Source organism: Sciurus carolinensis, chromosome 5, assembly GCF_902686445.1.
Source record: "Sciurus carolinensis chromosome 5, mSciCar1.2, whole genome shotgun sequence".
Classification (NCBI taxonomy): Eukaryota; Metazoa; Chordata; class Mammalia; order Rodentia; family Sciuridae; genus Sciurus; species Sciurus carolinensis.
In genome coordinates, this window is record NC_062217.1 from 150,046,421 (window position 1) to 150,059,514 (window position 13,094).

The following is a 13,094-nucleotide window of genomic DNA, read 5'->3' on the forward strand; positions in this document are numbered from 1 at the left end:
TCTCCAGCACAACAGGAAGGAAGGAAAGGAAGGAAGGGAGGGAGGGATGAAGGATCTTAGGAATTTCAATATAATTTTGAAGGAAAAACAAAGGAAGAAAAAAACGTGCTTTTCAGATATTTTAAGGGGCATTTTTTGTAAGTGTTGAGGAATGGAAAATCTTGCATTTTTGTTACAAACTGATTTTTCTTAAAAACCCTCTTCATTTTGAATGTTCTCCTAAATATGAAGATAAGGGAAAGAATTAGAGTAAAAGTTATAGTCTACTCCATTTATTTTGTAATTATATTTTTTTCCTTAAAGATTTTAAGTGGCATTTACCAGTATGGGTAAGATTAATTGTACAATACAAACCAATTTGAAAATTAGTTTTTAAATTGAGCTATAATATATAAAATCTTAACAGCAGTGTATAGATCTGACTATATTCAAGTGCGGTTTTCATACCCATACCAATTGTCTTGTAATAATTGGGAATGTATCCTCTGTGTGGTGTTTGCAAGTTAATGCTATTTTTGAAACCACGCTGGTGTAGCTAGTGGCTTCCCTGGGTATATGTGACTCATTATTGATCATAATTTTATTTTAGAGTTTTAGTTTAAGGGGATAGGGTAAGCTGTTTTAAATTCTTAGTTGTTAGGGGAATTTTGATGGAGGTCGGGGTGAATGAATGAGGAGAAGAGCATTAGAATGAGTAACAGTAAGAAAACTGAGGTATTAATTCATCAAATACATACAAACAGCAAAAATAACACAGATTCTTCAAAGTGGAGGAGACAAATAATTCATAAGAGGAAAGCCTTAAGAACCTACCAAGGTACACTTAAAATTATTTAAAAAAAAAAGTTTGTATATTTAATAAAAAGAGCTTGAAGTCTGTAGATGAAGGGCTTCAGTTTGGCTAAAGTTGAGCCCCCGACCTCCTCTGAAGGGAAGGGGGGGAGAAGTGACAAGCTATTTTCCAGTGCTTATTCTATTTTCCTCTTCTGCAGTTTCATAGACTCTTTTTATTTACTCCTGTGTCTTCTGCTCTTATGTTTTTCTCAGATTCAGTCACTCCTTCAGAACAAGTATGAGACTTTTTTCTACCCATCCTTACGTAGACCTTTAATGTACCATGTCTCTCCTTAGTAATAGCATAACAACTAGTAATAACTCATAACAATGAGTTTTGTATTATGGAATTTTAATATAGATGGATTTAACGTTATGAGAATATAAATTCCATGTAGACAGGAATTTTTTGTGCATTTTTTTTGTCCCTGTTTCTGGGGCCTTACTGTACCTACCACAAGGAAGGCATTCAGTAACTACTTGTTGAATAAATGATCAAAATATTACTCTTAGGAAAATTTTAACATCATTTACTTACAGTAAAAAGTTTGGCAAAACATTCTCGATGCTTCCAGTGTAGAGCAGTAATATGAGCAGAACAGTATTTCTCAAGGGGACAGAAACTTTATAAATCCTTTTTCCTCTATTCCTTTTACCCTCTTGCCTTCTCCTTCCATATAATAATCTCTTACTAAGAACCACCAGGAAATACTGAAATTTGTATAAGCCGTTCTGAGGAGACAAAGTATACATGATATGAATTGTTAGAGTAAGAGGGAGAAGGAAATTACGTTTAAAGGTGTTAGGGCTAAGATGAGCATTTGACCAAATTTCAAGGTAGTTAATTAGCTGGAGTGTCAGAGATAATTGGAAGGCAGGGAAGGTGAGTTGATGTAGGCAGTGGGGAAAAGTCAGATGGATAGTGTGCTTAGATTTCATATAGTAGATATAGGGAACCACTAAAATTTATTTTTAATTTCTTTAAATGTTGTAGATGGACACAATACCTTTATTTTATTTATATGTGGTGCTAAGGATCAAACCCAGTACATCAGTTCAAGGTGATTTCATTTTTTTGCTTAGTTTGTTAATCAGTGATGACTTTAGCAGATATACCTCCCCCCCCCCCCCCCTCTCTCTCTCTCTCTCTCTCTCTCTCTCTCTATATATATATATATATATATATATATGGTGAGTTCTGCACTAGAAAACAGTAGGCCTGGATTCTTGTCCCTTGTTCTCTACTTTTAAAATTCATGAGCATGGATAAATACTTAATTTCTCCTGTGCATCAGTTGCCTTAATTGTAAAATGAGGATAATCATCTAAGAGCAGAGGTCTAGATTAGAATATCTTTTGCAGTCCTTTTCAGTCTATTGTCCTTGTATTAATTGTAGTTGGTGTGAACCATGAATGCTGTATCCTCCTATATTCATTCCTACTAGAGGGGTTAAAGAAAATAAAAGGCCATTATGACAATAGCTATTTCAAATCTCTAAAGTTATATGTGATTACTGCTGTATTTGAAAATAGGTATTCATTGGGTGTGTTTAGCTGTATTTAGTATTTCAGTTATTATTAAACTATAATAGCACTCAAGCTAATGGACAAAACTTCAGCCTGGGATACTTTTAGAGAAACATGAAAAATATAAAAACTATCCACAAGGTATAGTGCCTTATATCTCAATAACACTAAAATACTGCTAGTATTGTTTCCTTAGTGTTACTAGAAATTGTAATTTCTACCTTTGTTTGCTACTAAATACACAATGCATTTTACATACAAACTTTGTGTTTAGATAGTTTTAAGACCAAGAACCTTCTGGTCTCTCTATGTCTTATTCTCTCTTTTTCTTTCTTGTTGTTGTTTTCCCTTCTGTTTGGGCTGTTTCTTGCCTCATCCCCCATTAATCCATCTGGAAAGCTGAAGAGGCAGCTGCTATGGTAACCATGCGTTTTAGTTAATGAATAGCAGACTAACAAGATACACTAAACTTATGCGAAACTCTGTAGAATTAATTTTTATCAAAATCGTAGGGATATAATACCTTTTCTTTTTCTTCCAAAAACACTCTTAACTTTCCTGTGGGATTTTGTTTTCTAATTTCCTAATATGTGATACTCTCAGGAGGTATTCTTTCTGCTTAGTCTAAACAATATTTCACTTTGTGAATTTATAGGAGATGAGTTGAGATGTATAAAGAAAAAAATTGATCAGTTGGATTAAGAAGCACTTTTCCTTTAGATTAATAAATAGAAAAATAGGGACAAAAAACTTATGAAATATATATATTTTGACCTATAACTTCTTTGTTCCCCTTGCTTTTTGGCTACTACTGCCCCTTTTGAGTTTTTCTCTGGGGTTAGAACTTGTAAGTAGTATGTTTCTTGAAAGTGTTTCTATCATAAAGGCCAGCTGCAACTGGATTATTGCTTTCAGTCTAACCTTGAAAATTCCTGTAATCTGTGCCATCTTGTCTCATACTGTCCCATCTCATAGTTGTCCTCTCTCTGCAGTGCTCTATGCCCAGGTCTCTGTGGCTGGGCTGCTCCAGCCTGGCGGACAGCATGCCTTCGCTGCGATGCCTGTATAACCCAGGGACTGGCGCACTCACAGCTTTCCAGGTACTTTCTCTGTCTCTGTGGGTTATTTGCGGGCGTTAGTGTGTGCGTGTTTCTAGTTCATTAGCATGTCTGTCCTTTCCCATGCTTTACTTACATTCATCTTTTTTCCTTCATAGTACCTGTATTTCACATCACTCAGTATTCTTTAATGATTCACTTTTAATGTAGATCTAGACTGATGCAGTCTTAAGACATTTTTATCATGTTTGATTTGTCAAAATGGACATAGTATAACTGACTTGGTTTTTAGATATAGTAGAAGAGTAATAGTAAATTTTAAAGTAATCTGAATAAATAGCAATTTAGTATTTAATGTTTGCTCTGAACCTACATAAAGCCAGCCAGTTAATGTAATTAATTATAATCAGTGATCTAAACATTAATTTTTATGATTACTAAAACATATACAATATCCTACATAGAGTATCTTTTTTAAAAAATATATTTTTTAAGATGTTTATATACCTTTATTCTATTCATTTATTTATATGGGTGATGAGAATTGAACCCAATGCCTCACACAAGGCAAGTGCCCTACCACTGAGCCACAACCCCAGCCCCATATAGAGTATCTTTTGATAATACTTATTTATGTGTGGATGTGGGTGTGTATACACACATACATATATGCACACATTGTATTTTATTTATATCTTATTTAATGTTTCCAGTTTCAAGGTGGAAAGACCTGTAAGACCTTTGGGTACATTATTCAGCTTGAGACTGTTCAGTTGGGTTTGCATGGATTGGCAGGTTATAATAGTTTCCCTTGGCCTTTCTTAGAAGTCAGTAGGTCAGTTCCATGATGTGTAAGGAAATATAGAGAAAGAAAACAGAAAATGTGAAAAAAGAGTTTGGTACTCCTTGCTTATGGATTTGGGTTCTAGGCATGATGGTTTTCTTGGCAGAAGTGTTATCTGTCCACCTTAGGTTTTTTAAATTGGTGTTTAGCATTTTATATTAATACACAACAAATTAGGTATTTTTTGTTTTGTTTTGTTTTGTTTTAATATATCAGGTTTTTTTTTTTGTTGTTTGTTTTCTGTTTTTGTTTTATGGTACTGGGAGTTCAATCCAGAACCTCACACATGCTCAGCAAACATGCTGAGACTGGCCTTGAACTTGTGATCTTGTGGTCTTCCTGCCTCAGTCTCCCGAGTCACTGGGATTACAGGTGTGTGTTGCCACGTCCAGACCTCTTTGCACCCTTAATAAAATTATCGAGGACCTCAAAGTGCTATATTGTTGATATGCATTGTATCAATTAATATTTACTGTATTTGAAATGAGAGTAAAGAAATTTCAATGTTAATCATTCATTTTGAAATACAATAAACCTATAGCTGGTTAATATGAAGAACATTTTTTGAAAAAACTATTTTCAGAAAATTAAAACTAGCATGTATTATATTTTTACATATAAAAAATGTTTGGATTACTAAAACATAAGTGGATTCTCATCTGCTTCTACATTCAGTCTTGCATGTTTGTTTGAAATATATGAGAAGTAGTAGCTGGCCTCTCAAATAATATAGTTGAAAAAGGGAGAAATATTTTAATATACTTTTTAGGCAATTATAATTTATTAAAGATTAGTTGCAGTGTGGAATCTGAAACCATATCACTGAACTTCTTGTATTATTATATTAAAATCCATTGGTCTTAGTTTTTTCAAAAAGTCATGCTGAAACAATTGGATATCCAGATGCAAAATAATGAACCTTGACTGTTAAATTGTACCATATAGGCTCGCATGCACAAGGCCCTGGGTTCAATCCCCAGTACTGCCAAAAAAAAAAAAAAAAAAAAAATTGTGCCATATACAAAAATTAACTTGAAATGAATCATAGACCTAAAAATGAACTAAAATTATAAAATTAATAGACTATTTAGGAGAAAAAATTCTTTGTGTCTTTGGGTTAGGCAAAGATTTCTTAGATAAAGCAGGACACCCACCAAAAAAAAAAAAAACTGAACCATAATAGAAGTAACTGACAAATTGAACTTTATCACTGTTTAAAACTTCTTCTCTTCAAAAGACTCAACTTTAAAAATGAACATGTAAGCAGTGCATGGTGGTCCACACCTATAAACCTAGTAACTCAGGAGGCTGATGAAAGGAGGATCACAAGTTCACAAGATCACAAGACCAGCCTCAGCAATTTATCCACCTTAGCAAGATCCTGTCTCAAAATAAAAAAGGCTAGAGATACAGCTCAGTGGTAGAGCACCCCTGGTTTCAATCCCTAGTACCAAAACAAACAAACAAAAAAAAACCAAACTGGAAGAAAATATTTGTAAAAGCTGATGAAAGACTTGTATTCTGATTATCTAAAGTATCCTCCTACATAATAAGATAAGCTACCCAGTAAAACACTGAGCAAAAACTTTGAATAGGTACAATACCAGGGAACATAGACAAATAGCAAATAAGCGCATGAAAAGATGCACGATAGTTTTAGTCATCATAGAAATGCAAATTAAAAATAATAGTGAGATACTACTACATTGCTACCTACATGCCTCATCTCATCCCCAAATTGGGCACAGGAATTTGATAGACCCCTAGTCAGTCAGTATATCCTAACTTAATTTGAGAAATGTGTTAGAAAATTTCTTGAAACAGAAGCAGTTTCTTCTTATCTGTTACTCTGTACTGTGTTCAATAGAGTGTTCTTTAGTAGTTAGGGCTCATTAAATACTGATGGTTTGAACTATATTCTATAAATGGTAAAGATAATCATGCATAATTAAAAATTATACAAGTTTAAATCTTCTGACATGAATATCAAGATATCAAGAAAAATTCAAATTTTCATTTTGGCCTAAAGCAATCTTGAACTTAAACTCAGTAGGAAAGAATTGTGAATAAATTCATCATCACTATCAGAGTTTTCTGAACCTGATTTAATCAAAACTCAACATGTACTTATTTTTTCCTAATTATTGCATTCCCCATAAATTAATACTTCTAGGATATATTTGAAAAAAGGTAGGCTTAGAGGTTTTGCTGGAAAATTAAGGAAGAAATTGGTTGTATGTGTCCTGAATTGTGATTGCAGGAGTGAAATTGTGTAGTATATGCAGAAAAGTGATGCTTGTGAAATACCTTAGAATAGAAACTCAGAGGTCAGTACATGGTATAGTGATTAAAAGCATGAATGCTGATGCTAGATTACCTGGAACTGGAGTCTCACTCTTTAATTTTCTAGATACAACATTTGTGGAAGTACTTGACCTGTCTATACCTCAATTTCCGTATCTGTAAAATGGGGATGATAATAGTATTTATCTTATAGGGGTGATATTAGGATTAAATAAGTTGACTATATTAAGTCCTTAAAACAGTCGCTGTGACTGGGGTTGTGATTTAGTGTAGAGCACTGGCCTATCACTTGTGAGGCACTGTTAAAAAAAAGTAAATAAAGCACCACATTAAAAAAAAGTAAAGTTATTATGTTCATCTACAACTAAAACATGTTAAAGAACAATAGCTGGCAGAGTAATTAATTTTATATTGTTAGAAAAATGTACAGAGAAGAGTAGGTTTGGAGGTTCGCAGAAAGTACTATTTTTCACCTCAATATAAAATAGTATGTTATTAAATAAATTTTTTTTTCATAAGGTACTGCACAATTCTGGTTTTTAAGGAAGCCCACCTTTGGTTCAGTTATTGATGAAAAATTGTTGCTTTCCTAATAGTGCTATGAATATTTTTTTCTTTGCTTATCATCAACAAGATCATTGTTATAGCTTATGTAGCCAAATGGAAGAAATGGGCCTATGTGCTAGTTTTATTCTAATTTGTTTTATGCCAGATTCAGCATACACTGGTACTCCATTGCTGTCTGACTAATTGGTGGAAATAGGACTTGAAGTGCTAGCACTTTCACTACTGGAATAATGGTAGTCTTTGTAAATGTGTATCTTTCTGGTTTGGATTTTATTTCATATTTTAATTCAGTTTTTTTGTTTGTATGTACAACTTACATACAATGAAATACACAGATCTTAAGTATATTCTTAAATGAGTTTTGACAAATGTATACATTTTTGTAATCTAACTCCTAAGATATAGAATATTTTTTGTAATCTGAGAAAATACCCTTAATATAACTCCTTTCCAGTTAGTACTCATCCCCTATATGCAATATTATTCTGGTTTATCACAAAAATTAGTTTTGCATGGTTTTACATTTCATATAAATGCAGTCATATAGCATATATTCTTTTATATCTGGTTTCTTTTGATCAGTAAGATGTTTTTGAGATTTATTCATGTTATATGTATCATTGGTTTATTCTTTTTCATTGCTGTATATATTCCATTGTATCAGTACACCACAATTTGTTATCCATTCATTTATTGATAGACTTTTGAATTGTTTCCATTTCTTGCCTATTTTGAATCTATAAACAGTTCTGTAGAAGGGATTTTTTTGTTTGTTTGTTTTTTGTTTTTCCTTTTTTGCTACATGTTTATATTTTCTTGGGTAAATACCTAAGTGGGGAATTGCTGGGTCATAAAGCAAGTATGTTTCTGATTTCAGAAGAGACAAGTCAAATATTTCTTCAAAGTGGTTGTTCATGTAGGAATGCTAATTTTTACTAATATTGTCAGATTTGCCTAAGGAAATCTATTAGTAATAGCACTGTGATATTTTTTTCTTTGAAATTATTAATTCTTTTAATAAGTTTAAAGCATTTTAAGAAATCAAGATTCTTACATGACAGTAGACAATTAAGAGCCAGGGAGACATTGCTGAATTTTTTTATTATCCTTTGTAACTCAGGTCTAAACAACAGGTTGGGATGGTTCGATCATTGATATTTCGAATCACACATTTTAAACTAGGGACTAAGAAGATGCTAAAAAATTATTTAAGTTGATTTTATGAGGAATATTTACTTGCAACATATTATCATCATTCCTTTGGTTTATTCTGGAAAATGGGTGATTAACAGAATGTCTGTTGACTAACTGGATGTATTTGCTTATCCTCAGCAAATGGTGATTTTATAATCTATAATATTAAATGAGAATGAGCAGTAGAAAGTGCTTAAAAATAACTGAGTAATTAAGATCCTTTATTTTTCTTTAGTCATTGAAAAAGAAGAGAAATAAAATTTTGCCAATAAATATATAGATTTTTAAGACCTTAGAATATTTTAGGTGTCAAGCATAGCTAGTAATTTTAGGGAAATCTTGAGCTAAGTGAACCATATTGTATTTTAAAATTATTTAGGGTCCCTTGTTAAAGATTGAAATTGTTGGGGGCTGAATTCAGGACAGATAATGTGTTTTATTACTGAAAAAAAGCATAAAAATCTAAATCTTACTATCTAAAAAGTGAAATGTTAAAATGGAGCTATACTTTATAATATTAAGCAATATTTTATATATATATATGTATATATACACACATATACATATATGACTTCATTTTATGGTTGAGGTTTTAGGGGACTAAATATTACATCAATGTAAATTAACATTTAAATTCTGTGATCAAAATTATCCTATAACAAAAATGCTTGTCAAGCCCTAACTGATGCCCACCAATTGCATGTAAATAATTTCAGTACAGCATAATTTCTGTACAATAAAAGACTTAGTTCTTTTTGTGCACGTGTTAACATTTGGCCTATATTTATGTCAGTTGCACCTCTCATAATTACAGGTTTACAGAAAGTGACAAAAAATGATTTTGCTTGTTTTGTGAGGTGTTTGTTTCCTGCTTATGTAACTCATTTATTGTGGGATATGTAACTTATTTATTGACTGTTACACTGATTTTGGCTGCTTTTTATCTCATGGGCAAGTTGCTACATGCTTTTTTTTTTTTAACTTTGTTATTATTATTATGCTGGTGATTGAACCTAGGACCTTGTTCATGCTAGTCAAATGCACTACCAAGCCCACTCACATGCTTTTAGAATGTACAAAGTTTGAACCTGGTTTATATCCTACTTCTCCTTCCTCCCATGTAATTCTTTGCAAGTTTAAAATTTGCAGTTCCCCATGGTGCCATGCAAAATGGGGAGAGAATTCCAATCGCTTGAAAATAACACAATCTCTTGCATCTTTGTCTTTGCATATCCTGTCCTTACGTGGAGAACTCTACCCCAAACACCCGTCCTCCCTTACTCCTTGCCTGCTGCCTTTTGTCTTCCTGGCTAATTCCTAATCCAGCTCAAATTGAGATAAACTATATCTTTCCCAATGTACTCTTTCTCCTTTAAATCTGACCTCAGACTTTGCAGTAGATACCTGTTCTTTCATTGATATGCTAGTTGTGTGTATTCATCTCTGTCCCCCATTATATTATGAGTTCTTTGAGGGCAGGGTTATTTGGTTCATTTCATATTTCCATTGTCAAAGATAATACTTCATAACTTTTGCTAAATTAATGAATGAATAGATTTAGATAGTTTAGATAATGTAGCACATGTGGGATGGAATCAAAGACAGCATTATGTTGCTGGTGGTACCTGCATGTACATACACACATTTTCACAGAAAGAGAAAATTTATGAGTAGCCCTCAAATTGTATTCATTTGGCTTTTATGTAACCTACGTTCTGATGGTCCCTCTGAATTGGATTTTTTTGGCAGGGGGAATACCAGGGATTGAACTCAGAGGGGTACTCAACCACTGAGCCACAATTCCAACCCTTTTTTCTATTGTATTTAGAGACAGGTCTCACTGAGTTGCTTAGCATCTCGCTGTTGTTGATGTTGGCTTTGAACTTGTGATCCTCCTGTCCCAGCCTCCCGAACCACTGTGATATGAATTGGATTCTGTATATCAAATTCTGACTCTTGTTGATAAACAAATGCACATTTCAAATTATTAAATTGTGGCACTGGCAGCCAGCTAACAGTTCAGTTTCAGTGATGTTACATCTTTGTTTTCACAGCAGTGTGTGTTTATGTAATTATTTGACTATTTTATTGCATTTTACCCTTGCTCTGTAAAAGAACAGACACTGGGAAAAGTAAAATGCTGATAGTAATAAGGAACAGTCTACAGAAAAGATAGGAATCACTAGGTACACAGAAAGTTACCCGTTAACCACAAAATTAAAGCACATGTACAAAGTGTTAGAAACATATTATTGAAGAGTATGCCTTAAAGTGTAATTATGAATTTTTAGAACATTCTAACATTGAAATTTACTGTTCAGTTTCTTTTTAATACATTTTCAGTGAGAAAAGTAGAGAGGACCTGAATTTGCTGTATTTTACCTTATCCTGGAAATAAGTCTGTCTTATAGAGATGGTATCTTGCACTGATTTGTCTTTCAGATGCTTGTTGATTATATAAATACTCTAATTATTTAAATTTTAGTATTTCCTCTATCGTTGAGTATTTTGATGTATCTGTGAGACAGCTTATGTTCACTTACAGACATATTATCTAAGGTTGCGAGTAAACCAGGTCATCTTATTGTGAGACAATCAGATTTCCATAATTTTTTTTATTCTTCTTGGTAGATCTGAATAGTTAAAACCTTTACAAAGAGGGGTTGTTGCTTATTTGTTTATGTTTAATCATGTTGAATTTTCCCTAATTGCCCTAACTTCTACATAACCTCTAATAGCAGAAGAGAAAGTATAGGTACCCCAGGGGGCCTAAAGTTGCCCCAGTGCAAGAAGCACAAAACAGAAGAAAAGAATTGTGAGAACTCTTAAGAGGATGATGGGAGCTTCTCAATCTTATACAACAGATTCTTGCTGTGGGTATTTTAAGATTCACCTGTATCTTCTGGAGAGATACATATTACTTCTAAAAAAATTTTTAGTTGTTAATGGATCTTTGTAAAATTTTTATTTAGTTATATGTGGTGTTGAGAATTGAACCCAGGGCCTCAAACATGCCAGGCAGACATTCTACCACTGGGCCACAACTCCAGCCTCTATATTATTTTGTTTTTTTTTCTTTTTTTTTTTTTTATTGTAAACAAATGGGATACATGTTGTTTCTCTATTTGTACATGGAGTCAAGGCATACCATTTGTGTAATCATAAATTTACATAGGGTAATGTTTGATTCATACTGTTATTTTTTTCCCTTCCCCCCCACCCCTCCCACCCCTCTTTTCCTTCTATACAGTCCTTCCTTCCTCGATTCTTACCACCCTCCTTATCCCTAACCCTAAACCTAATCCTAACCCTAACGCTAACCCCTCCCACTCTCCATTATATGTCCTCACCCGCTTATCAGTGAGATCATTCGTCCTTTAGTTTTTTGAGATTGGCTTATCTCACTTAGCATGATATTCTCCAATTTCATCCATTTGCCTGCAAATGCCATAATTTTATCATTCTTCATGGCAGAGTAATATTCCATTGTATATATATGCCACAGTTTCTTTATCCATTCATCAACTGAAGGACATCTAGGTTGGTTCCACAATCTGGCTATGGTGAATTGAGCAGCAATGAACATTGATGTGGCTGTATCTCTGTAGTATGCTGATTTTAAGTCCTTTGAGTATAGGCCAAGGAGTGGGATAGCTGGGTCAAATGGTGGTTCCATTCCAAGCTTTCTGAGGAATCTCCATACTGCTTTCCAGAATGGCTGCACTAATTTGCAACCCCACCAGCAATGTATGAGTGTACCTTTTTCCCCACATCCTCGCCAACACCTATTGTTGCTTGTGTTCTTGATAATCGCCATTCTAATTGGGGTGAGATGAAATCTTAGGATAGTTTTGATTTGCATTTTTCTTATTACTAGAGATGTTGAACATTTTTTCATATATCTGTTGATTGCTTGTATATCTTCTTCTGTGAAGTGTCTGTTCATTTCCTTAGCCCATTTGTCGATTGGATTACTTGCATTCTTGGTGTAGAGTTTTTGAGTTCTTTATGGATTCTGGAAATTAGCGCTCTATGTGAAGTATGAGTGGCAAATATATTCTCCCACTCTGTAGGCTCTCTCTTCACATTGCTGATAGTTTCCTTTGCTGAGAGAAACCTATTTAGTTTGAATCTATCCCAGTTGTTGATTCTTGCTTTTATTTCTTATGCTATGGGAGTCCTGTTAAGTCTGATCCTAAGCCAACAAGTTGAAGGTTTGGACCTACTTTTTCTTCTATAAGATGCGGTGTCTCTGGTCTGATTCCGAGGTCCTTGATCCATTTTGAGTTGAGTTTTGTGCAGGGTGAGAGATAGGGGTTTAATTTCATTCTGTTGCATATGGTTTTCCAGTTTTCCCAGCACCATTTGTTGAAGAGGCTATCTTTTCTCCATTGCATATTTTTGGCCCCTTTGTCTAGTATGAGAAAATTGTATTTATTTGGGTTTGTGTCCATGTCCTCTATTCTGTACCATTGATCTACCTGTCTATTTTGGTACCAATACCATGCCGTTTTTGTTACTATTGCTTTGTAATAGAGTTGAAGATCTGGTATTGCGATACCCCCTGCTTCACTCTTTCTACTGAGGATTGCTTTAGCTATTCTGGGTTTTTTATTCTTCCAGATGAATTTCATAATTGCTTGCTCTATTTCTGTAAGGTACATCATTGGGATTTTAATTGGAATTGCATTGAATCTGTATAGCACTTTAGGTAGTATGGCCATTTTGACAATATTAATTCTGCCTATCCAAGAACATGGGAGATC

The 13,094-nt window shown here is 33.7% G+C and overlaps 1 protein-coding gene across 8 annotated transcripts in view; it reads left to right on the forward strand.

The window, feature by feature from the left end:
* The window catches only part of Btrc (beta-transducin repeat containing E3 ubiquitin protein ligase), a 181,089-nt gene that overhangs the window by 57,672 nt on the left and 110,323 nt on the right, over positions 1–13,094 (forward strand). For 3 of the 8 annotated variants that reach the window (XM_047552922.1, XM_047552924.1, XM_047552923.1), the window contains exon 2: positions 3,354–3,461. The exons of the other annotated variants lie outside the window; for them this stretch is intronic. In XM_047552922.1, the coding sequence (XP_047408878.1) occupies positions 3,354–3,461 (108 nt within the window). The remainder of the gene's footprint in view (positions 1–3,353; positions 3,462–13,094) is intronic. 8 annotated transcript variants of the gene reach the window in all.